Source organism: Onychomys torridus, chromosome 8 (assembly GCF_903995425.1).
Source record: "Onychomys torridus chromosome 8, mOncTor1.1, whole genome shotgun sequence".
NCBI lineage: Eukaryota > Metazoa > Chordata > Mammalia > Rodentia > Cricetidae > Onychomys > Onychomys torridus.
The window spans coordinates 65,003,921-65,026,294 of record NC_050450.1 but is presented as its reverse complement, the minus strand read 5'-3'; the positions used below and the strand labels follow the sequence as shown (position 1 = coordinate 65,026,294).

At 42.7% G+C, this 22,374-nt stretch overlaps 1 protein-coding gene across 2 annotated transcripts in view; it reads left to right on the top strand.

Moving 5' to 3' along the window:
- Gosr1 (golgi SNAP receptor complex member 1) overlaps positions 1–21,188 on the top strand; it is a 38,513-nt gene extending 17,325 nt beyond the window's left edge. For both annotated transcript variants that reach the window (XM_036196523.1, XM_036196522.1), the window contains exons 7-9: positions 9,634–9,663; positions 12,482–12,564; positions 17,496–21,188. In XM_036196523.1, the coding sequence (XP_036052416.1) occupies positions 9,634–9,663; positions 12,482–12,564; positions 17,496–17,620 (238 nt within the window). In that variant the 3' untranslated portion in view covers positions 17,621–21,188. The remainder of the gene's footprint in view (positions 1–9,633; positions 9,664–12,481; positions 12,565–17,495) is intronic.
- Positions 21,189–22,374: the final 1,186 nt, after the last annotated feature.

Genomic DNA, 22,374 nt, shown 5'->3' with positions numbered 1-22,374 from the left:
TATTTTTATTTTGATTATCCACAGTAAATCTTGTAGGAGTTTGAGGTTGTTTTATCAATATCAGTTTTACCGGGAAAAGAGAAGCAGTTCAAGAACATGTATCTAATCTAATTATTTAGTCATTTTGGTTTTGTTTCAAAGTACTTTATATGTATTGCTCTCAACATTCTCGTGAGAAAAGAAACGGAGGCAAGTAGAAGTGTAATGAAGCAGAGTCTTGATCTGAGTTAGAGGATTTAGTCATTACTCGGTGTCAGAACAGTTTCCAAGTGAGTTCTGCTCTTACCCTCCCTCAGCTCTTCCAGACACACCTCCACTTCTTTTCCCATCCAACTTTGTGTCATTTTTTTGCCCCTATCAAAACCGATTTGTGCAGCCCAAATATTCTTGGAGGTGTGTCCTTCTGCTGGAGCGTGGTTCATTTATCATGGGCTACACTCTTAGAGGATCTGGCCCTTTCTTTCCCAGCAGCCAACAGTTGTTGGTAGCTCCTCTTTGGGGCTGGAACTTCACACTGACACCCTCTCTGCTGGGATTTGGTCTGGCCTGGGCTTGCACAGATCTTGTGCAATGTCACAACTGGTGTGGGTCCCTCCATGTGCCTGCCCTGCTGCGTTCAGAAACACTGGTTCCATGTCATTAACCGACTCTGGCTCTTACACACTCTCAGCCCTGACCTCCACAATGATCCTGAGCCTTTGGAAGAGGGGGTATGGTGTATACAATCCCTTAGGGATGGAAATTTGGTCATCTCTTATTCTCTGCATCTTTTCCTGCTTCAGATCTGTTTTAATCATCACCTACTGCAAACAGAAGCTTCTCTTTTGAGGCTTGAGAGATGCCTTAATCCATGGGTACAATGATGGTTTAATATGAAGTCACTTTATCACAATGACAGTGGTAAATCCTCTCCTTTAGTCTGTGACGCATCTTGCCATAGGTACTTAGCCTTATAATGGTGTCAGGTACAGCTTTCATCTGGTGGAGTGGGCCTTCAGTCCAGTCAGAAAGTAGTTGGTTAGTCCCACGGTATTCATGCCGCTGTTGCACCAGTGGGCATGTCTTGCTGGGCCAGTCAGTACTGTAGCTTGCCGAGTTCACAGCTGGAAATGATTAATGTGTTCTTTCTCTTCCAGTAGAAATGGAACAGAGGTCCTTCTGCATGCTATCACTTAATACACCCCTAGCCCTATGACTGTGTGTGTGTGTGTGTGTGTGTGTGTGTGTGTGTGTGTACTGTGCTAACTATATTTCCTATTATAATAAGTATAATGAGATCTATATGGGAGGTTGAAATATGTGGATTATAAATTTGAGGCAAGACTGAACAACATATTGAGACTTTGTCCCAAAAAAAAGAAGCAGGGCTAGAAAAATGGCTCAGTGGATAAAGGTACTTCCACCAAGCCTGAGATCAATCCAGAGACCTGTATGGTGGAAGGAAAGAATCAACTCATGTAAGTTTTCCTCTGACCTCTGCTGTATGCTGTGACACCTGTGTATACACACACACACACACACACACACACACACACACACGATAAATTAAAATGTAATTTTATTTGTGTGAGTGTTTTGCCTACATACATGTGTACTGCATGCATTCCTGGTGCCTGAAGAGGCAGAAGAGGGTGCTGACCTGTGAAATTGTAGTAAAAGGTTGTAAACCACAATGTGGGTACTGGGAACTGAACTTAAGTCTTCTGTAAGGGCACTTGATGCTGAGCCTTCTCCATCCCCTAATATTACTGTTTTTAAATAAGTTTTAAAGATGCATTTATTTTATGTATATGGTGCTCTATCTGCATGTACATCTGTATGCCAGAAGAGGACATCAGATCCCATTACAGATGGCTGTAAGCCACAATGTGGTTGCTGGGAATTGAACTCAGGACCTCTGGAAGAGCTGTCAGTGCTTTTAATCGCTGGGCCATCTCTCCAGCCCCTGACCCCCAGGCCCTAATTTAAAAAAAAAAAAAAAGATATAAGAAAAGACTCTTGGAGACTCCGCAAATACTGTATCTCCTCAAAATGTTCCCACTCTGTTTACCATTTCTGTCTGATCTCACTCTACTCAGCCTTCTTTCTCCTGGTGGTTGTGTTTCGTCAGTACGTTGATTTTACATCTGTAAGGAAGAGCTGTCTCTTCATATATTTATTCTGTTCCTCAGCATAGACTCAGATGCTTTTGTCTGGAGCTGTAGTTACTTTGTTACTTACATCATTGAGCCTCATTTGGGTTAGCATCTGTCATTTGACATCTGGTAGCATGAAACATTCATGGCTCATGCTACATTCTCCTCCCTCCCTCAGTCACTTTACTAAGTGGCCTCAGTTTCTTTCTTTTTTAATTAATTAATTAATTTATTTATTTATTTATTTATTTATTTATTATATATACAGTGTTCTGCCTGCATGTGTCCCTGCAGGCCAGAAGGGAGCACCAGATCTCATTACAGATGGTTGTGAGCCACCATGTGGTTGCTGGGAATTGAACTCGGGTCCTCTGGAAGAGCAGCCAGTGCTTTTAACCACTGAGCCATCTCTCCAGCCCCTCAGTTTCTTTTATTAGGGGGTGTTAATTCAGGAACTTAGATCTAGGCATAAGGAGGGTTTGTTGTTGTTTATTACTATTGAGGACATTGTTTCCAGGCTCCTCCTTCCTGGTAGTTTTTATCATGAATGGTGTTCGGTGTTTTAATTAATTAATTAACTACAACTATTGAGGAGAACAATTGCTTCTCCTCAATTACTGTAATATGAAAATTACATTATTTTCAAACATTAAACTAGTATTGCGTTTATGGAATCCCAAATGATCATGAAGTACTTCTTTTCTGTAACTGCTGGACTTATTTTAAGGAATTTTGCATTATTCTTATGAAATATAATCTGGTTTTCTATTCTTGAAATGTCCCTGTGTGGGGACATTTTATCATGAGTAATACTGTCCCTTTTAAGTGACTTGGGATGTGTCCCCTTTCTGTTTTGGGAAAGAGTTTGTGCAGGCTTAGTGTTGTTTCCTTCTTACGAATGTAGGGTTACCAGTGAGTCCATCCAGCTCAGGGTTTCCTTTGTGGGAAGGTTTCCTAGTTAGAAGTTGTGTGGATATCTGTAGATGAAGGGCAAGAAGTCTGAATATCCCTGGCCAGTAGGTGGCTCACTGTAATCAGCTCAAGGTGAGGCATAAATCATTCTTGTTGCCAGAGGGTTTGGAAAACTGTCCAAGAGAATGTGGTGTGCTTGGGGCTCCGGTGAAGTTTTTAGCCAGCCGTTAGCATCCATTTGGGCTTTCTGTTCTGTGCTAGACTACAGACTGAGCAGACATAGGGTGCTGCAGCAGAACCTCTTTACTTCATCCACTACCTGGAAGAAGTTCTACTTTGATAGTCCTCCTCCCCAACCCCCTCAGTTGAATCGGCTTCCCCAGGGTCTGCAGCGCTCTCCATGTGGGTCATCTTACCTAACTGTCTTAACTCCATCTACATCTGTATCGCCTTCTCCCTTTGCAGCTAGCTGCCTGCCACACGGGTCGTTTCATTTCCCAGAGGCCAAGCCCTTCCCTGTCATCCTCTTTGTGTCTTTGCTTTGTTTTACCCACTGTTTTCTTGCTCTTCCAGAGAGCTTGTCTGTGCTTACCTGCCCCTCCTCAAGGAGGCCGTTCTTAGGCTTTAACTCAGCCAGCCTACCCATCCTATGGCCTACCAAAGCCCCTGTCTTGTGTCTGACGCTTTGTTCTTTCTGTCCTTTCCCTCTGGAACCTCCTTGAATGTAAATTTCATGAGGGAGAACTTAGTCTGCCGTTAGCATGTTTGGTTCTCCAGCCCCTGTTGTGCCCATAACACTTAACACCTCGCCATATGCATGAGTGATTATAAGCAAAGCTGATGATTTTATTTTCATAAACATGAGTATACGTTATACCCTAGTGTAGAAGACTACAAATCCTTATTGACTACTTAACGTACATGCACAAATACAATATTAATTTTAAGGACTACAGGAAATATTACTCGTGTAACCAGTTATCTTGCTTTGTCAAGTGGATTCCTTTTGAAATTTTAAATTCTGAGGCTGGAGAGAGAGCTTCTGGTTCAGAGCACTTGCTGCCCAACCATGAAGGCCTAGAGTCAACTCCAGCACTCCAGAGTGCTCTCCCCTGTGCCGGGACCAGCACCCAAGCACGGAGACAGGATGCTGCAGCTTGCTGTCCACCAGCTGGCTGGAAAACATGAGCTCCAGGTGCAGAAAGAAACGGTACCTCCAAGGACTAGGGCAGAGAGCAGTAAAAGGAGAACACCTGACACCCTCCTCTGGCTTTGCATGTCCACTAACACATGCACTTGTACACATACGTGCATATACCGCACACACAGAGAGAGAAAAGTGTGCAAATTTAAGTTCTTCAGTAAGTCTCTAAGAAGAATCCCTCTGTGTACAGATGAGGGAACAAGACTCGGAGAGGATGTAGGTTGAGGTCTCATAACTGTTTAGTGCTACAGCTTTGACTAAACACACCTTTCCTAATGTTTGCTACTGTCCAGGCCTCACTGCCTTCTTGTGGGTTGTTTCTTTAAATTTTTATGTTGTAACAAGGAACCGTCGTGACCTGATTTTATAGAAACTGAAAGGTCAGTTACTATAAAGTGCATTACTTGGCTTCTCTCGTTTTTTCACCTTTAAAGTGGAATGTGAGCTTGTGTTACATGAAGATGAATGTCATTGAAGTTAAGTCACTTGATAAAGTTAACAGCATTCTGAAATTTCACAGAAGTTATTCCTGGTAACCTTTCAGATACAGAACCATTGTACAAAGCACGTCATACAATGTGTATGTGTTGATAATTTGTTTGTTTTCATTCTGTGGACTGCTTAGCAGACACTGAGAATGTACGCATATCTATTTGTGTTACCTTAGGTCTAACCATGTCTATGAATGAGGAAAGAATTATTTTATTGCTTTTTAACTGTTGATTATTTTTCATATGACATTATTCAATTATGTTTAGGGTTTTAGTATTTTTAATTTTAAATTTTACCAGCCATGTCATTTGTATAGTATAGGCTCGATTTTTTTTTTTTTTTTTTTTTGAGGCAAGGTCTTGTATCTCTTAGACTAGCCTTGAACCCACTATGTAGTCAAATATCTTAAATTTGTGATCCTCCTGCCTATACTAAGTGCTGAAATTACAGGTGTGTGCTTCCATGCCCAGCTTATGTAGTAGTGGGGTTTGAACTCAGAGCTTCATGCATGCTTGGCAAGCACTCTGCTAATCACCACTAGACATTTTTTTTTCTTTCTGTTTTGAAACAGGGTCTCACTGTGTAGTACTGGCTGGTCTGGAACTCACAGAGATTTGAGCCCAGGTCCTCAGATTTGTTGTTTCTGTGCTGTTCCTCAAAGTGGGCAAAGACTGCCCAGGGTTGCAGAGATAATGCATGCCGAAGTTTTGTCAGCCCATCCTGCACATGAGAACATAGTACATGTGTAAGGTCAACAGAAGTAAATAGTAGGTCTGACAGATGGCTTAGCCATTGAAGGCTAGGATCTCAGCCAAAGTGACAAGATCAGTAAATACTGAAAGAGAAAGGGACTACACCAACAACCCTTTTATACCCTGGGTGTGTGGGTGTGTGTGTTTGTGTGTTTATGGGGCTGGAGGGATGGCTTAGCAGTTTAGAGTGCATGCTGCTCTTGGAGGACCCGAGCTTCATTTCCCAATCACCCACATTAGGCAGTTCACAACCACTAGTAACACTGAGTACAAGAGAACCAATGCATCTGGCCTTTACAGGCACCTACATTCAGTACATGCATATGCACACATAATTAGCATAATTTAAAATAAGTCTCTAAAAAGTTTTCTACATGGTTGCACTGTAGGTAGTTTAATAAGTATCATAGAATTCAAGTTATATAATGGTCAGATAATCAGTGAGTGAAATAATACAGAATCCTGGCATGTAAGGATTTGACCTTGGCTTTCTTGAGTTACTGAATGTTATATGCTGTGGGGTTGCTGGCAGGGAAGCCTGCCTGGCTGGTAACCATCACACTCACCCATCTGGACAGCAGATTTACACATCAGCCTTGGTGCTAAGTTCCTAGTTGCTGCTTGTTGTTACTCACATGTAACTACAAGGAAACAATTTATGTACATGCATATGTAGTCTTTGGTTTTGTGCATGCATGTGTGAAATGTTACTCCAAAGAGAACACCATAGGCAGAGAGAAAATGTTTACAAAGTATTATTTGATTTAAAAAAAAAAAAAAAAGTTTCTCACTGCTATGACCACAACCAGGTGACAAGAAGGACATGGTGGTAGTTAAGTAGTCCTCAGACAGCAGAGTTCTGAAGTGAAAACCTGGGAAGCACATTGAAGAAATCCTAAGGAACCCCTCGGCTCCACCAGGGCTCATTTGCATGGTAGAGAATTGGAATTTCAGCTGATCTAAGCTGGTGGCATTTGTTCCATTATGTGTCTTTCATTCTGTTCATGGGGTATTTCAAGGTTCTCTGTTACAGATTTGTCTCAAGTGGTCCAGTTACTTACAATATTGAAATAAATGGCAAAGCAGAATGACCTGGTTAGCCAAGAATGACCTTGAACTTCTGATCCTCCTGCCTCCATGTTCCCAGAACTAGGTTTGCCCCACAGCTGGATCATAGTTAGGACCTATTACACACAGATCATTTTTCTTTAATTTGAACTTGTTAGTTCAGTAGTGAGATCAAATCTGTTTTCAGTTGGTATACCCCTTTCTTAAACAAAAGACTTCAAATGGAGGAACTATGTCTAATGAGGAATTATAAAATTATGATTATAAAAGTGTGTGTGTGTGTGTGTGTGTGTGTGTGTGTGTGTGTGTGTGTCCTTCTGTGGAAAACTTATAGGATTGTAAGGATTATTTCAGTGCTAATCTTGATTGATATTTTATTAATGCAAGAAGTGTCTGTTACTCATTTTATCCATTCATTTATTAAGCATTTAATGAGTATCTCCTGTGTGCCAGGTACTGTTCTAGACTCTGGGGAATCAAAGATGCATCAGACTCGGTCTTTACCCCTGGGAACTCACACTGCCTAGAGAAGTAGTAAACAAATAAGTGTGATATCCTCTGAGATGGTGTATTTTCAAAGCCTTCCCTTTTCTTTCTCTGTAGCATAATATCTGAAGTACACCACATACTATATTCTCGAATGAACTGATGTGAGGACATACTATTGTAGTGTAAAGAATGGTTGTGCCTGTGTACACTGGCACATGAGGGACGCTTCCTAAGGGCACAGCTTGTGAGTTAGACTGAGATGTGGAAGTTGTTTATGGTGAGAACTACAAGGGTTGGAGGGAGGCTGCTGACTTGGAGCTCTTGCTGCTCTTCCAGAGGCCTGCATTTAGTTCCCAGCTCCAGAGATCTGGTGGCCTGCTGTTGGTGGGCTCCACAGGCACCTGTACACACAAACACACACACACTTACACATACGGTTTTTTAAATTACTTTATTTTTCTATTAACAGCTTGATACAGTATAAATTCTTATATCCTTATCCTAATAGTGAATTGTTTCAATGAGGCTTGCCCAGTAATTGAGTAAAACCAAAACTTAGTATAAGTCATCCTAGGGTCCCTCCTGCTATGTAGCCTCCCTGGTTCTGTGGGTTGCAGTCTGATTGTTCTTTGCTTTATATCTAGAATCCACTTATGAGTGAGAACATACCATGTTTGTCCTTCCGGGTTTGGGTTACCTCACTCAGGATGATTTTTTTTCTAGTTCCATCCATTTGCCTGCAAGTTTCATGCTGTCATTGCTTTTCTCTGCTGAGTAGTACTCCAGTGTGTATCTGTACACATACGTTTTTAAGTCTTTAGAATTATGAAAGGAGACCCTAGACTAAAGAGCAGCTCAGAGACATCCGAGTGCCTGATCTAGAGCAAGCGGACTTAGAGGTTAGGCCATTTACAAGCTGCTTTCCCTTAGGTTATTTCCTTTAACTTTATAGTATGAAAAGTCCATGAGATGGGCTCAGATAGCCACACGCTTGAACCTTGACCATAATGTAGGTCGAGCTGAAGAAAAAAATGTATTTCTGGTTAGCTCTTACTCCATATATAAGAGTATTCAAAACCAATACAAAGTGCTACTTTATAGAATGTTGTGATTCATCTGGTTTTAAAAGTTCCAGTCCTATTCATTTGTTTGATTGATTGTTCATTTGTTTGTTTGTTGGAGACAAAGTCTTTTATATGCCAAGTTGGCCTTGCTCTTTCTGTAGCTGAGGATAACCTTCAGCTTCCGACCCTCCTGTCTTTACTTTCTAAGTGTTGGAGTTATGGGCATGCGCCACTGTACCTAGTTTATACACCCTACCAACTGAGCTACATTCCCAGCCCTCCGGTCCTGTTAAAACATTCATATAACAGGAAACTCTGAAGCATTTCATTTCTGTTATAGTTAAAAGGGTTTCTCTGTGTAGCTTTGGTGCCTGTCCTGGATCTCACTCTGTAGACCAGGCTGGCCTCAAACTCACAGAGATCTGCCTGTCTCTGCCTCCCAAGGGCTGGGATTAAAGGTGTGTGCCTCTGCCGCCTAGCTTAAATTCTTTATTTTACCTACTAAAATGTTTGATCAAAATACTTTGATGTATGCCAGGCGTGGTGGTGTATGCCTGTAATCCCAGCACTCAGGAGGCAGGGGCAGGTGGATCTCTTGAGTTTGAGGCCAGCCTGGTCTTTGGAGTGAGTTCCAGGACATCTGGCTTTTAGTCACTATCTTTGTTACTTTTTAAATTTTTAATTGTAGGACTTATGCAAGGTATTTATAGCATTCTTATGGAACTCATCTTTATTGAACTTTATATCACTGTTAAATTGAAACCTCAGTGTTTTGTTTCACAGAGTGAACAAAGTAATTCTTTTGGAAGAAAGTGGCTGGGGAAATGCAAATATTTATTTCTGTGTTACTCCATGCTTTATAGCTGCCAGATAAAGGTTGAATTCTAGAAATCTGTTTCCGCACTTTCTGATGTTTAGCTTGGTAAAGGCCTATCACTAAGTCCCAAGCTTATCTCTGTATGTTCCTCCTGGAGTGGCTGTTTCTTACTTGGTATGAGCTGTTGGGGAAGGGTTGTTCTTTGTTCACGTTCTTGGATTCTCAAGTTTCAGGAGCTGAGATTTGGTTTAGTTGTGTTTGTTTGTTTTCAAACGGAACAAACCATTTCCCCAGAAAGGAAGGAACTTTGAGATTTGAATACTACTACATAGAGGCACCAGAACTGTGTTTGTGTGACAACTTGGAGTTATGTAGACTGAAGAACTTTCATTTCTTGATACTGTCATTAAAACTAGCTAGACTCTAATAATAAGGAATGTCACCAAAAAAACAACAACAACAACAACAAAACAAACAAAAACCCAGAAGGTTTAAATTAAGTTAAGCAAAATGTAAATTACTTCACATGTGGCTGAATTCATTTCAGAGTTCAGGATTTTCTCACAATGCACTTTAAAAAAATCTTAATTATTCTACGTACAGAAAAGGCTGTAAAGTTTATAAACATAGAAAAAATAAGAAATGTTTTTAAGTATATGTTTAATAATTCCAAACTGTGAATTTTCTTTCCTTTTTTCAGCTCTGACCGTCTGATAGAAGAAACCATAAGGTAAGAATAGTTTTTGTTTGACTTCATTTCTGTTTGTTTGTACAGATCAGTGAACAGATCAAGTCAACCCATTCCCAGTGGGGAAGGTCAGTCCTGCTCCTTAGGAGATGAGAATTTCACTAGATGGTAATGCACTTCTACTGTGGTCTCCCTGTGTAAGGGACATTTAATTTTCTTAGAAACTGCTTCATGAGACAGACATTGATCAGTAGATACTGTCTCCAAAATGAAAAGAAATTAAGGACTTCGCAGTGGTCACATGACTAATAAGTACTCAGCTCCCCAAATTGGAATCTCTTGTAACTCTAGAGCTGCAGTATCTCTGCTGAACCACAGCTCAGAGACAGTGAGATGCTCAAAGGATATAGGTGTCTGCCACCAAGTCTCATGACCTCCTTGGTAGAAGAAAAGAACCAACTCCTGACAGTCATCCTCTGACCTCGGCATGCACTTGTGACACACACAGAAATATGCACATGCACGCATGCATGCATACAGATACATATATACACACAAGGTAAATTAATTTTTTTAGATAGGTAATTATGCTTTTAGTTCATAATACTGGTAAGAAATCTGAAGTTCCAGTAAACATATAAATGATTTATTATTTTTAAAGTATTATATATTATATGAAGCTTATGTTTTATCTCTAAGTATTTGACGCTTGAAATTATAGCCTACATTTTACTCAGCTCAACTCCAGATGATGGGATAAGATGGGAAAGTATGTCTAGATAGACTTTATGTGGTACTGGAAATCATGCATATTCAACAAGGTAATAACTTAATGTAATATCTACTCTCCAAGGAATACAAAGTGCTTTGTGGAAATTATTTTTTAATGTCTATCCACTTGTGAGTCAGAGTGCACATGAGATAATGGTAGTCCCCCTTTAAGAAACAGAGGCTCCTATGTTTCAGATGGCCCTCACTACTCAGCCTGTGTTTGAATTGGTACTTCTGTAAGACCATAGTGCTGTTTTAAAGTGGGAGTGCTTTGTTCACGGCCCTTGTCGTCTTCTCAGGCGGAATTTGGTCAGTGTCCATTTCTTTTGCTGCCTTCCTTTATTCCCGATATTTTCAGAGGATCGGTCCTCTGAGCCAAATGACACATGCCTGTAATCCCAGCATTCAGGGAGCGGAGGCCTCAGCTCCCAACTGATGGCCTGGATTCGAGGAGCTTCATCACCTGCCTGGCCTTCACCACTGCCTCTCTAGGGAACAAGACCAGCAGTGCAGAGTTCTTGTGCTGTAGAGACAGAGCTTGCTCAGAGCCTTCCTTGGCCAGAGCCCCACAGCTGGCTTTCTGGGCCTTCCTGGCAGCGCTACAAAGGATAGCCACTCTTCTGCTTCCTTTTACGTATCGCCTGTTTGCCTGTCAGTAGCTCTCACTTCCTTTCCCAGCTTCAGTGACCATCTCCTGACGACTACTCCTTGGTTTTTCCAAAGAGCCTGTGCCACTCTGAGCTCATCCTATGCCGTAGCGATTCTGTTCTGTGAGGTCATAGGCGTTGTGGGGTGTTTCTGTTATTTTTGTTGCCTTTCCCCCCACGCTTCTAAAGTGTATCCCCTTACACGTTCTTTGTCTTCTCCATCGTGAAATTAAAGTGTTGATTAATTTGTCTTCTCTCTAGCACCCCTTCATTAGAACACCTGGTAGTTGGTTCTGTGAGTCTTTGCCCACGAAGACCAGCAGCTTACCAGCAATGGATGGCCCCGTGGGTTGTCCCCTTCGGGAGCTGAGCATCTCCTAGTAGCCCCTAAGTCTCTCTGCAAGTACAGGTGCCAAGGGGATTGAGCCCATTACTGTAACATCAGGACCCAGGGTCCGCAGGCTCCTGCTGCCAGGCTCCCTGTGTTTCTTGGGGTCTCTCGCTCGCAAGGTGCATAGAGTCCTCTAGCCGGCTGTCTTCCTTACACAAGGGAACGGCTTCAGACGGTCCTGCCCCCAGCATGAGTACATTTGTTCTGGTGTCACTCATGGAGGAAAATGGGTCAAAGGTAAACCAGGAAAGTGTCTCTAGCTACCATTTCCCCCCAACTTCTGTGACTCTAAGATAAATTTTAGAGTGTCTTTTATTCCTTGACTATTCAAATATGTACAATGATTCTTGATCATACCTACCAAAAAGTTCCCCCCTTCAATTTTCTTAATGTTCATATCTAAAGACTCTCCTATGTCACTCGTCACAATGGATACTGACCATGCCCTCTAGGAGTCTAATATCTGGGACAGGAAGACTTGAAAAGACATGATCATAGAAGTGAGGATAGCAAAAAGAGTATTGTCTCTGACTCTCCACAGGATGTCAGAGTGGTCACGTGAAGAGGCTACAGTCTATGAAAAATCAACATTTCCCCTTTCCCAGTTACGTTTAGTGAAACCCCAAATCTACCTACTGCCTGCCTAGAATCTTGAAACCTCGTTTGTTTCTATGTGGAGAGCTGGTTGAATGTGCAGACTTAGTTGGGCTGTTTTTATGGTTGTGATTCTTAGCAGCTTTTCCTGATGAAGCATATTTTAGTAGTTGGTCCTTTTCAAGCCATTAGAAGCAGCTTGTAATGTGTGTGTTGTGTCTTAGTGTCTCATTTCATTAATTACTTGAAGAAAACACAAGATGACTCATGACGAAGACTGCATTGGGTAACAGTGGTAATGTTAAGTCTTTAAGACAAGGGGGTAGCTGGGTGGTCTGCACCCATTTCCTGCCTGGCCATTCCAGGATTGGTTGCTCACTGTACTTTTAGATGTGATGAATTGAGAAAGTGATTCTCCAGTGCCAACTCAGTTGTCTCTTCTCCCCCTGTCTTGAAGCATTGCTATGGCAACAAAAGAAAACATGACGTCCCAGAGAGGAATGCTCAAGTCAATTCACAGCAAAATGAACACTTTGGCCAGTATCCTTTCTGAAATCTGTTGGTGGTGGGGTGAGGTTTTTTGCTTTCTTTCTCTTTTTTTTCTTCTGTTTTATGAGGTAGGGGTGCAGGTCACCAGCACTGTTAGTAGCTGTAGAGCCCCTAAGCAATTATATCATGTGAGGACTTCCTAATGTGTGGTAAACTTAGGTTTAGCACCATTTCTAGGGGCTAAAGATTTGTAAAGTTAGTCACAAATTTTCCTTGCCTTAAAAGCTCTGGATACAAGTTAGTACTTCCTGCCTGTGTTATTCTTAACCTCCCCAACACTGTGTCTCTAACTTCCCACTTTGGAGTCAGTCACAGGTACCTGGAAGGGAGGGGACACTGTGTGTGGGGCACAGAACTGCTGGCAGAACATGGCAATTGCACACGCCCAAGTTCAGAGTAGAGTCTCTGTTTGTTAGTTTTTAAATGTTTAGGTCCCCAACTCAAAACAGGATTGCGGGGGGTGGGGGGCACTCAAAAGTTGAGTATCATCTGGTCCACAGTAATTTAAGGGTACTTTCATCCTGATAATCTACCCCCCCACCCCGTGCGCGCGCCTTCAAAAAAGGATATACCTTTCCTTCCTTGGCGTTTTCTAATCCTTTGTCAATTTTCTTTTCTTTTTTAAAGATTTATTTATTTATTATGTATACAGAATTCTGCCTGCATGTGTCCCTATAGGACAGAAGAGGGCACCAGATCTCATTACAAGTGGTTGTGAGCCACCATATGGTTGCTGGGAATTGAACTCAGGACCTCTGGGAGAGCAGTCGGTGCTCTTAACCACTGAGCTATCTCTCCAGCCCTCAATTTTCTTATTAGTCTAGTATGAAAACCACAATGCCAAGTCATTCAAAGTTCATATAGTGCTATACAGCTTCTACAGTACTATTCGTATCTCATTTTGTCATTTCCATAAAAGGGAAAAAACAGGAAATTATTTACTTTGCAGATAAAGAACTAGGTTCAGAAAAGTGGCCTGGCCACCGGTTTTATTTATTTATTTATATATATATATATATATATATATATATAAAATCGAAGATTTGTATTTTAAATTCCCATGATTTTTCTTTCTGTGTGTGTATATGCATGCATCCATTGCATGTTTCTGCAACACACATGTGGCATCTGAGGACCTCAGATGCCTGTCCTCATGTTTCACCTAGTTTGAGTCATGGTTTCTTGTATGAAGCTATATGCCTCAGGCTAACTGGCCCTTAAGCTTCTAGGGATTCTCCTGTCTCTACCTCCCCATCTCTCCACAGGAGCACCAGGATTACAGATGTTTGCACTATGCATTGACATTTTATGTGAGTGCTGGGGATTCAGACTCAGTTCCTCAAGCTTGTACAGCGAGCACTTTTGTCCAGAGTCCTCTCCCCAGCTCCCAGGGCACTTTTCATGCATTTCCACAAAATCAAATCATACCATTCTTCCCCCTCCCCTTGGGTGATGTTGCTCTGTCGCCCAGTGTGCGCTTGCATCTCCAGAACTCATGTCAAAGGTCAATGCATGTCATTTCTGGGGTGATGCAACACACTCATTTACTCACCCCATATATGGCGACTGCAATAGACCAATGTAGCAGGAATCTTAAAGAGTCTTATTAATGAAATCAAACCTGAGGCCAGTTATTGGGGTGATTGCTGGAAGATCAGAGACACAGAACAAGCCACAGCTATCTCACCTTGCTAGTTCCTCAAGTGATCCAGTTTCCTTAGGCTGGAAGCTTCTGAGCCCTCCTCCATGTGAATCTCAGCTGAACTGGGTTGCTCCAAAGCCTGAACGCTTAACCAACCAAATGCTTAACTAACTACATGCTTTTTCCTTTAGTTCCTGGTCCTCACGCCTTATATACCTTTATCTTTCTGCCCCCACTCCCTGGGATTAAAGGTTGGATTTCTGGGGTTATAGGCGTGGGTCACCATGCTTAGCTGTTTCTAAAGTGGCCTTGAACTCAGAGATCCGGCAAGCTCTGCCTCCCAAGTGCTGGGATTAAAGGCGTGCACCACCACCGCCCAACTTCTGTTATGGCTTACTCTTCCCATTTTCTAGCCACCATTTTTGGCTTTGTTCTAGTGGCTGTCTGTTCTCTGACCCAAGATATGTTTATTTCGGGGAACACACAACATTTCAGTGAACACAATACCCACCACAGACCAAAGTACAGATACCTCCAAAGTCCAGCTTGGAAAACCAATGAGTTTTATTGTTACTTACAGGAATATGGATGCAGGGTTACTACAGAAGCAGAAGTGACTCATAGACAGCTGTCTTTCCAAGGCCCGCCCCAGCACGGGTAACAGCTCACAAAAGCTGGGAACCTGGAGCACACTGCACAGGCTGCAGGCAGCTCAATAGGTTGGAGAGTGTCCTTTCCTTTAGACTTTGGTCTAAACCTGTTGAAGGTAGCTGATCTGGTTTTAAGAGTTTTCTTAGTATGTTAGCTCTGCTTACTCTCCCAGGGAGGAGCCTAGTGAATCTGGTCAGTTTCAGGGACTTCCTGAAGGTATTTTTGAGTTGTTTACCTCCTGACTTAAGGATCTTCCATGGAAGCTTTCAGTCACCCTGGATGGAATGTTTCAGTCTCACAGGAAACTGTTAAACAACACAGAGGCTAGTAAGATCTCCTAGACTCAGGTACTCAGATGATGCTCCTGCCTCAGCCCAGAAGAAGCTGACATACATTTATTATAAACTATAAGCTTAGTCACTAGCAAGAGCAGAACCAACTTAATGAATGTAAAAGTATTTGTATTTTGTGTAACCACTGAAAATAAAATAGAAACTAGGTGTGGTAGCACAATTCTTTTTTAATTCCAGTATTTGGGAGGAAGAGGCAAGCAGATCTCTGAGTTCAAGGCCAGCCTGGTCTACAAAGCAAGCTCCAGGCCAGCCAGGACTACACAGTGAGACCGTCTCTCAAAAAATAAAATAAAATAAATTGAAGTGGCAGCTGGATAGTTGGGTTATTTTACATACTAGTTGAAACTGAGTCGTCCATTCCATCTGTTACCACTGTGTTTTGTGCCTTCTCTCTGAATGGACGTGCCCTCTAAGCTCCAAGTCCTACTAAAGGAGCAGTGTCCAAGCCCAGCATATTCCCTGCTACAGATGAAGCACTCATCATTCCAAGAGTGTGTGAGGCTCAGGGCCTCAGAAAATGGCTAAGTGGTACAAAACAAAACGAAACAACAAAACCTGAGGACGGGTTTGACAGTACCAGCCTAACCTTATCAGCAGGAGGCTGTCGTTTCCTGGTGTCTCCGCCCTTTCCCATCACAGATCTCCTTTTTTCTATGTTAGTCTGCCTCTCCGCTTATGATGGCAGATGGTTACAACACAGCTTGAAGGCCATAGGAAAAGAACAAACTTTCTAACGGCTGTCACCAAATCCCCTAGCCTATCCCAGTGCCCATTCCTAGCAAAGCTACTGGCCGAGGGGAGGATGTTTTACCACACGAGTACAGATGCTTATGCCCTCAGAGCTTAGGTTCCGCCTTACCCTGAACTGCATTATTAGAAACAAGAGGAGCCGGGCGGTGGCTCACGCCTTTTATTCCAGCACTCGGGAGGCAGAGGCAGGTGGATCTCTTGAGTTCGAGGACAGCCTGGGCTACAGAGTGAGTTCTAGGAAAGGCAGGACTGTTGCACAAAGAAACCTTGTCTTGAAAAGCTGAAACAAAAAGAGAGAGAGAGAGAGAGAGAGAGAGGAAGGAAGGAAGGACGGACGGAAGGAAGGAAAGAAGAGGAATGGTTCCTGGAGATTAAACTAAAACTTGTATCCACTACAGTCAAGGTTTTCTGATACTAAAATTTTATGTTATTTTATTTTTTTAATCTCTGTGTATGTGTATGCTCACACAGAGGCCAAAAGAAGGTTTAGCTGGAGTTACAGGTGGTTGTAAACTGCCTGTTGTGGGTTGTGGAAACAACTTAAGTCTTCTGGCCAAGCAGCAGGCACTCTTAACCTCTGACTATCTCTCCAGCCCCTGATAATTCCTTTATTCCTGCATTGAACACAAAAAAAGTGAAGGCTTTTTCTCTGTGAAAAGGTTTTACTTTGTAAAAGGTTTTGTGACTTTGATATGTGTGTCCTGTTCCTGATTTTTAAACGTTTTCTCTATTAGTTATCACTTTGTTTCCCATTCAGAAATATACTAATGCCAGGAGCATGTACTCTAGATGTTGAAGACTAAAATTTGAGTCATGATCATACAGTATGTAGAAATGTGTCCCTGTAATAGTCATGGGAGAAATACATTTCTCAAGAAGAGGCATGGTCATTGTTCTTTCTGAACTTGGTGTAATGTCTCTGCCAACAAAGAGGGTGTGTTGCCAGAAAAATGGAGCAGTGTAGCCACTTTGGTCTACACATGCAGGGAGTATGATAATGACCTGAAGTACTAACGAAATTATGCTTGGGATGGTTATCAAAGCCTGATACTAAAATTTTCCTAATTTCTCTCTCTCTTTTTTAAAAATGTTCCCCAAATAGAGCAGCTAGAGCCTTTAGCCCATTTTCCCATTACAGAGTGCTGCACCGTAAGCCTAAAATTTTGAATAATTCACTAGTGCCCAATTGCCTGAGTCCAAGAAGGGTTCTTTCCTGGGGCAGAGAGGGTCGGGTTTTCTTCATTCACTCCCATCTCTGAGGGGAGGGCACAGGACAGAAAAGGGAGCTGCAGAGGCAGCCCAGGAGCCCTGGTGGACTCTGTACTGTCTTGTTTCTCCGCTGGTTCTATTCTTCCCACTCGTCTTGCTGGTGCACTCTGCAGCCTGGGTGGATTGAGTTCGCCCCACTTTGGGAATGCAGGTTGCTCTTCTCTTTCCCATGCTTTCTCGACATTTGCTGTTTGGGATTCCTGTGACTTTTCATTAAAGAGACTTCTCAAGTATGACCTTAACAAGGTTTCCCAAAGACCGTTTTCCTGCCGTGAACAGCCTGATACAAAGGATCAACCTTAGGAAGCGCCGCGACTCGCTCATCCTTGGAGGGGTCATTGGCATCTGTACCATTCTGTTGCTGCTGTACGCGCTCCACTGAAAGGACAGCCCCAGGACTCTGCCCACTGCCTTCATGCCGTGCCCTGGCGTGGGGAAACGAGGAAGGGAAAGACTGTCCTGGCCACAAGCCTGCCAGCCAGATGAATTCTAATGCCACCCTTGACTTGGACCTGGTCGGACTGAACTGAAGCCACAGTTTTTCTGTGCTAGCTTTTCTAATACACATTACTCTGTTTTTAATTTTAAAAACAACAACAACAAAAGGTTTTCAGTTGCTTGTGTCTCCGTAGGAGGTAAGCAAGCAGAAGCCGAGAACTGGGCTTCAGTGACTGGTGGAGCCTGATGACCAGCAGGCCTCATAGCTGGACTCCTCACAGCGCCAGGCTCTCCACATCCAAAGAAGGCTTTGCTTTCAGCCACGAGATTGGATGTGAACAAAAATAATCCTTGTCCTTTTATTTAACACTTGTGATGAGAAATCAGCTGTCCTTGGCTGATACTCTGTGATCTAGATTCTATTCTGTGTCCCTAACTCTTGGCAGTCAAGAAAAATTCCATTTTGCACCAGTTCTGTGAGATGCTGATAGTCCAGCTTCATCATGGTTGAGGTTGTCTGAACTGGAGAGCACTATAGGAAGGGCGTGTCTTTTCTGGTTCACTGTGAGCGCTGGGTCAGCTATACGGCCGCAAATACATCAAGAATGCAGGCCTTGCACCGAAGAGCTGGTCATTGTTTATTATTACTTCCACTGGGTTAATATTTGCTTCTACACGATAAAATTGCATTTCCACTCTGACAGACAGCCAGTGTCTGTCACTGCCCCTAGTGGTCCCTCATCATGTGAAGATTAGTACTAGGAACTGAGGGAGGGACTGTGGCTCTCAGTGAAGTCTACTCATGAGCCACATGTGAGAAGACATTGAGGGTGGCTCTCCATGTCATTCCATTGGACAGTGCCCTGCAGCCTGGTTCATAGGAACTCTGCCCTGTGAGGACCTATTCATTCCTCATCTGTTAGGATCCTCTACACCCCCAGGCCACGGTCTCATTGTTGAAGGTGCCTGTGACTCCTATCTGCACCTGTTTATTGCTATGGACAGTGACAGAGTTGTAAAGGCCTTTTGAGGTTAGCCAGTTTTCAGCACCTGAAATCGATAACTTGTCTTACTGAACTAGCAGATATTTTAAAGACCCCCAACATCTATGCTCACTGAGAGAGAAGGCTGCTAGTCCCCACTGGAATAGCCTCTGGTACCCCGGCAATGAGAGGAGGGTGTTAGGGTGTAGCTCTTTACCACCTCATGGTGTGCGGACTAGATATACATACTGCTCATGGGTAGATTGACATCCAGTCTGGGACTGACTGAGAGGAGAGGTTTGTCATTCTAGTGGTGAAGCGTTAGGACATTCTGGGTATGAAAGGCATTTGATATATTTTTCTTAATTATGGGGTTTATTTTTCTAAGTATGGGTTAATCAGCTTGTTGACTGGGTATGCCCTTAAAAGGAAATTAAATTTCCCACTGTGGACTTTAAAGAATCAGGGCAATTTGTTTGTTAAATTCTCCTTGGGAGAACAGAACTTCTCTTCCCTGATACTTTATTATCTTTGATTTTTTTCAAAGGGCCTTGATTAGTGGTTGTGTCTCAGCTAGACTTTATGGGAGTTTGGCTGTTATGTAGTGGGCATATATAAAACCTGAAGTATCCTAAATAAAGTTATTTATTTAAATATATTGCCAGTCTTCTACTGGTTTGATTACTTAGTTCATCCACTAAAGCTGATGAGGGAGAGTAAGCCAGGGCAGGGCCTGGTGCCGGGTGGGCCACAGCACAGCACACAGCTGATGCCAGGTGGGCCGCTCCAGGAGGTTGTGCTTAGATGAGCAAATAGAATTATGTTGCCTGTTTTCCTTTTGAAGGTAAACCAGTTCTTCCAAGGATGCTGAGAACACTCGCTGTAGAGGCTGGGGTCTGTAGCTGGGGTCTGACTGACCTCCCAGTGTGGTGCTCCAGAGGGAGGGTGGAGCCCTTTACAGGACCCTGTGGTAGCCTATAAGAACTTCAGTTTGTGACCTTTAACCCTTCAGGTTGTCTTCCTTTCTCCCCTTGGGGCTTACATACCCAGTTTTCAGGCTTAGGAGCTGGCAGTTAAGAAGTTCTGGTCAGAACCTGCTGTCAGAGGCCTTTTTGATTTGTGATCCCCGTGAAATGCTGCTGCTTAGGAAAGATTTATTCCCATAACCATCATTTTTACAGAATACCTTTTAAAAAATATTTTTAGTAACCATTCAAAACTTCCCACTTCACTAAAGGATAGGAAAAATGGAAACAAACAGGAGAAAATTCCAAGTGTGTGTGTGTCTTGAGAGTAACTCCAGCCTCAGCCTCCTGAGAACCTTGGACTGCTATCTGATGCAGACTACCCACCATGCCCAGGCCCAACAGGAAGTTCCTACAATTTTGTCTTGCTGTGTGCCAGTGACTTAGTAAAGATGTTCACTACGTTGTTCCTGATATCCACAACTGTGGCAGATTGCCTGCCCTGGCCGTCCCTGGACTCCAGTGATGCTGAAGGGTTCTCTGCCGCCTGCATTAGTCACCTTTTATTTTTCCCTTCTCCTTGATACCAAATTTCCTTTTGTTGAGAATGTCTTTTCCTTTTCTTCTGGTACTCAGATCAAATGTGGGAATCTTGGAAGTTAAGAATGCAGACAGGGAAGGAAAGAACTACCTTGAGGATACCAGGTACCTAGAACAAGATACTTACCTGAGTACCTCCATGTTGATGTGGATCTGTGGGTAGAAGTGCTCACTGGTCCCTTGATGCTGTGGCCTGGGGCCATGGAGTTGAGGGACCTTGATCTTCACCCCCATCCTTATTACCTGTCTCGTTGCTGATGATTGGAACTTAAGGAAATTTTAAGGATTTTAAGAATGGGCCTGACCTTTCTGACTATCATCTGTCATTAACTAGACAAGATTTATGGAACTTCACTGAGTTTTCAAACTTGTAATAGTAAGTTTGGGGTAAATGCTGTGCCCAGTCACTTGTAGTAAATGTGACAGAGCAGTCAAACCTACTCAAGTGATTGAGTGTTCTCTGTTCTCCTTCACAGTAGTCTCTGAAAAGATGTAGAATTTCCCCAAACTCGGCTTGTTCATTCCTGTGTGTGCCCCCACACCCCTCTCGGGGAATCCGGAACAAGAAGCAGAGTCTAAGTATGGTGTCTGGGTGAGAAGCTGGGGAGGCTGAGCCATGTCTTAAAGGATCTTTTTTTTTTTTTTTTTTTTGGCATCTGATCTAAAATTGTAATACCAAAATATTTGTGTCACACCCTAGTAGCTCTTAGAGATGGGAGCAGAATCAGTTCTGATCACACTTTATTCTGATGGAAGATGATTTCCTCATGAAAAATGCCAATACTGATTTTTTTTAATCTGTTCTTTTCCAAATGCACTTTCTAATTTTTTGCTTTTAAAATTGCTTCTTGGAACCAATATTATTGTATTTGTACTTAATTTTTGTTCTCATCTAAATGTGCATTTTCTGACTGTATAGAAGAAACTTTGTTATATAATTTAATAAATTAAATATCTAAGTAGTCATGCCTGTGGTTATCTGTACTGGCAAGATAATCTTGAGCCCCTCTGGGATTGTGACATCACTGTCCTGTAGGACTTCTCAAGATGTGCCAAACTTTTGAATGAACAGTTGGGTGGTGTGTGAGCTCAAGAATGAAAGAAGGGCTGGGGAGATGCTCAGTGATCAAGAGCACTGGCTGCTCTTCCAGAGGACCCGGGTTCAATTCCCAGCATACATGTGGTACAGACATACATGAAGGTAGCTTTACCTACACACAATTTTTTTTAATGAAGGAGAATATTGTAACATGTCAGGGGATATGACAGAAGTCTAAAGATGTGTATTTTAGTCAGAAACATATGTCCTCATCTCCTTTAAACGACTATTTGAACTTGATTCTCCAGAAAATGGAAATAGCTCATTTCCTGGTCTTGAACCAAATGTTCTTATTCATGTTTTCTGTCTTTTTTTAAGGTAACACTGCCAGGGCTGCCTACAGCTTAACTGTAGAGTACTCACTCACTGAGCGTGCAAGAGGCCCTGGCTTTGAGTCCCAGGACCACAGAAATCCACTAACAGTATAAGGTATGCAGTCCATGGAGGTAAAGTTCAGCCTTGTAAAGTGTACTGATGGGGTTTTAGTGTGCCAATTCTCTAACGGCAAAGACTGACCAGAGCATGGCCTCACTGCAGAGAGGAGCCCCACCCTCCACATAGTCCACACTCCACAGTCCTTTGTATCTGACCACACTGTTTCTCCTTTCTCAGCACGGCAGCCATTCCCTCCTGACCAGCATGGCTTCTAAAGTGCCACCTGCCTCTTCCTTGGGGACTTAACCTTACTTACAACCATGTGTGCCATGTGTGTGCACACTCCCATGTAGACAGATAACAACCAGCACCTTCGTGCGGGTAGCCTTTCCATTCCATAGCGAGGAAGCACAAACTGGGCCTTTGCTCAGTCACTAAATGAGTCCTAAAAGGATTTGAGTCTTGAGGGCTTGTTTTTCCCTGCTCTGGGGTGGAACCCAGGGTTTTGTGCATGCTAGCTGAGTTTCCGACCACCCAGCTATGTCCCCAGCTCTTGAGGACTTTTGATGTCAAATTTTAACACTAGTTTTACAGATCTTTTAACTCTAGCTGCCTGATTAAGAAATAAGGGAAATAAAAATCACTGGTTTTGCTTAAAAGTAATCAGAGTTTCATA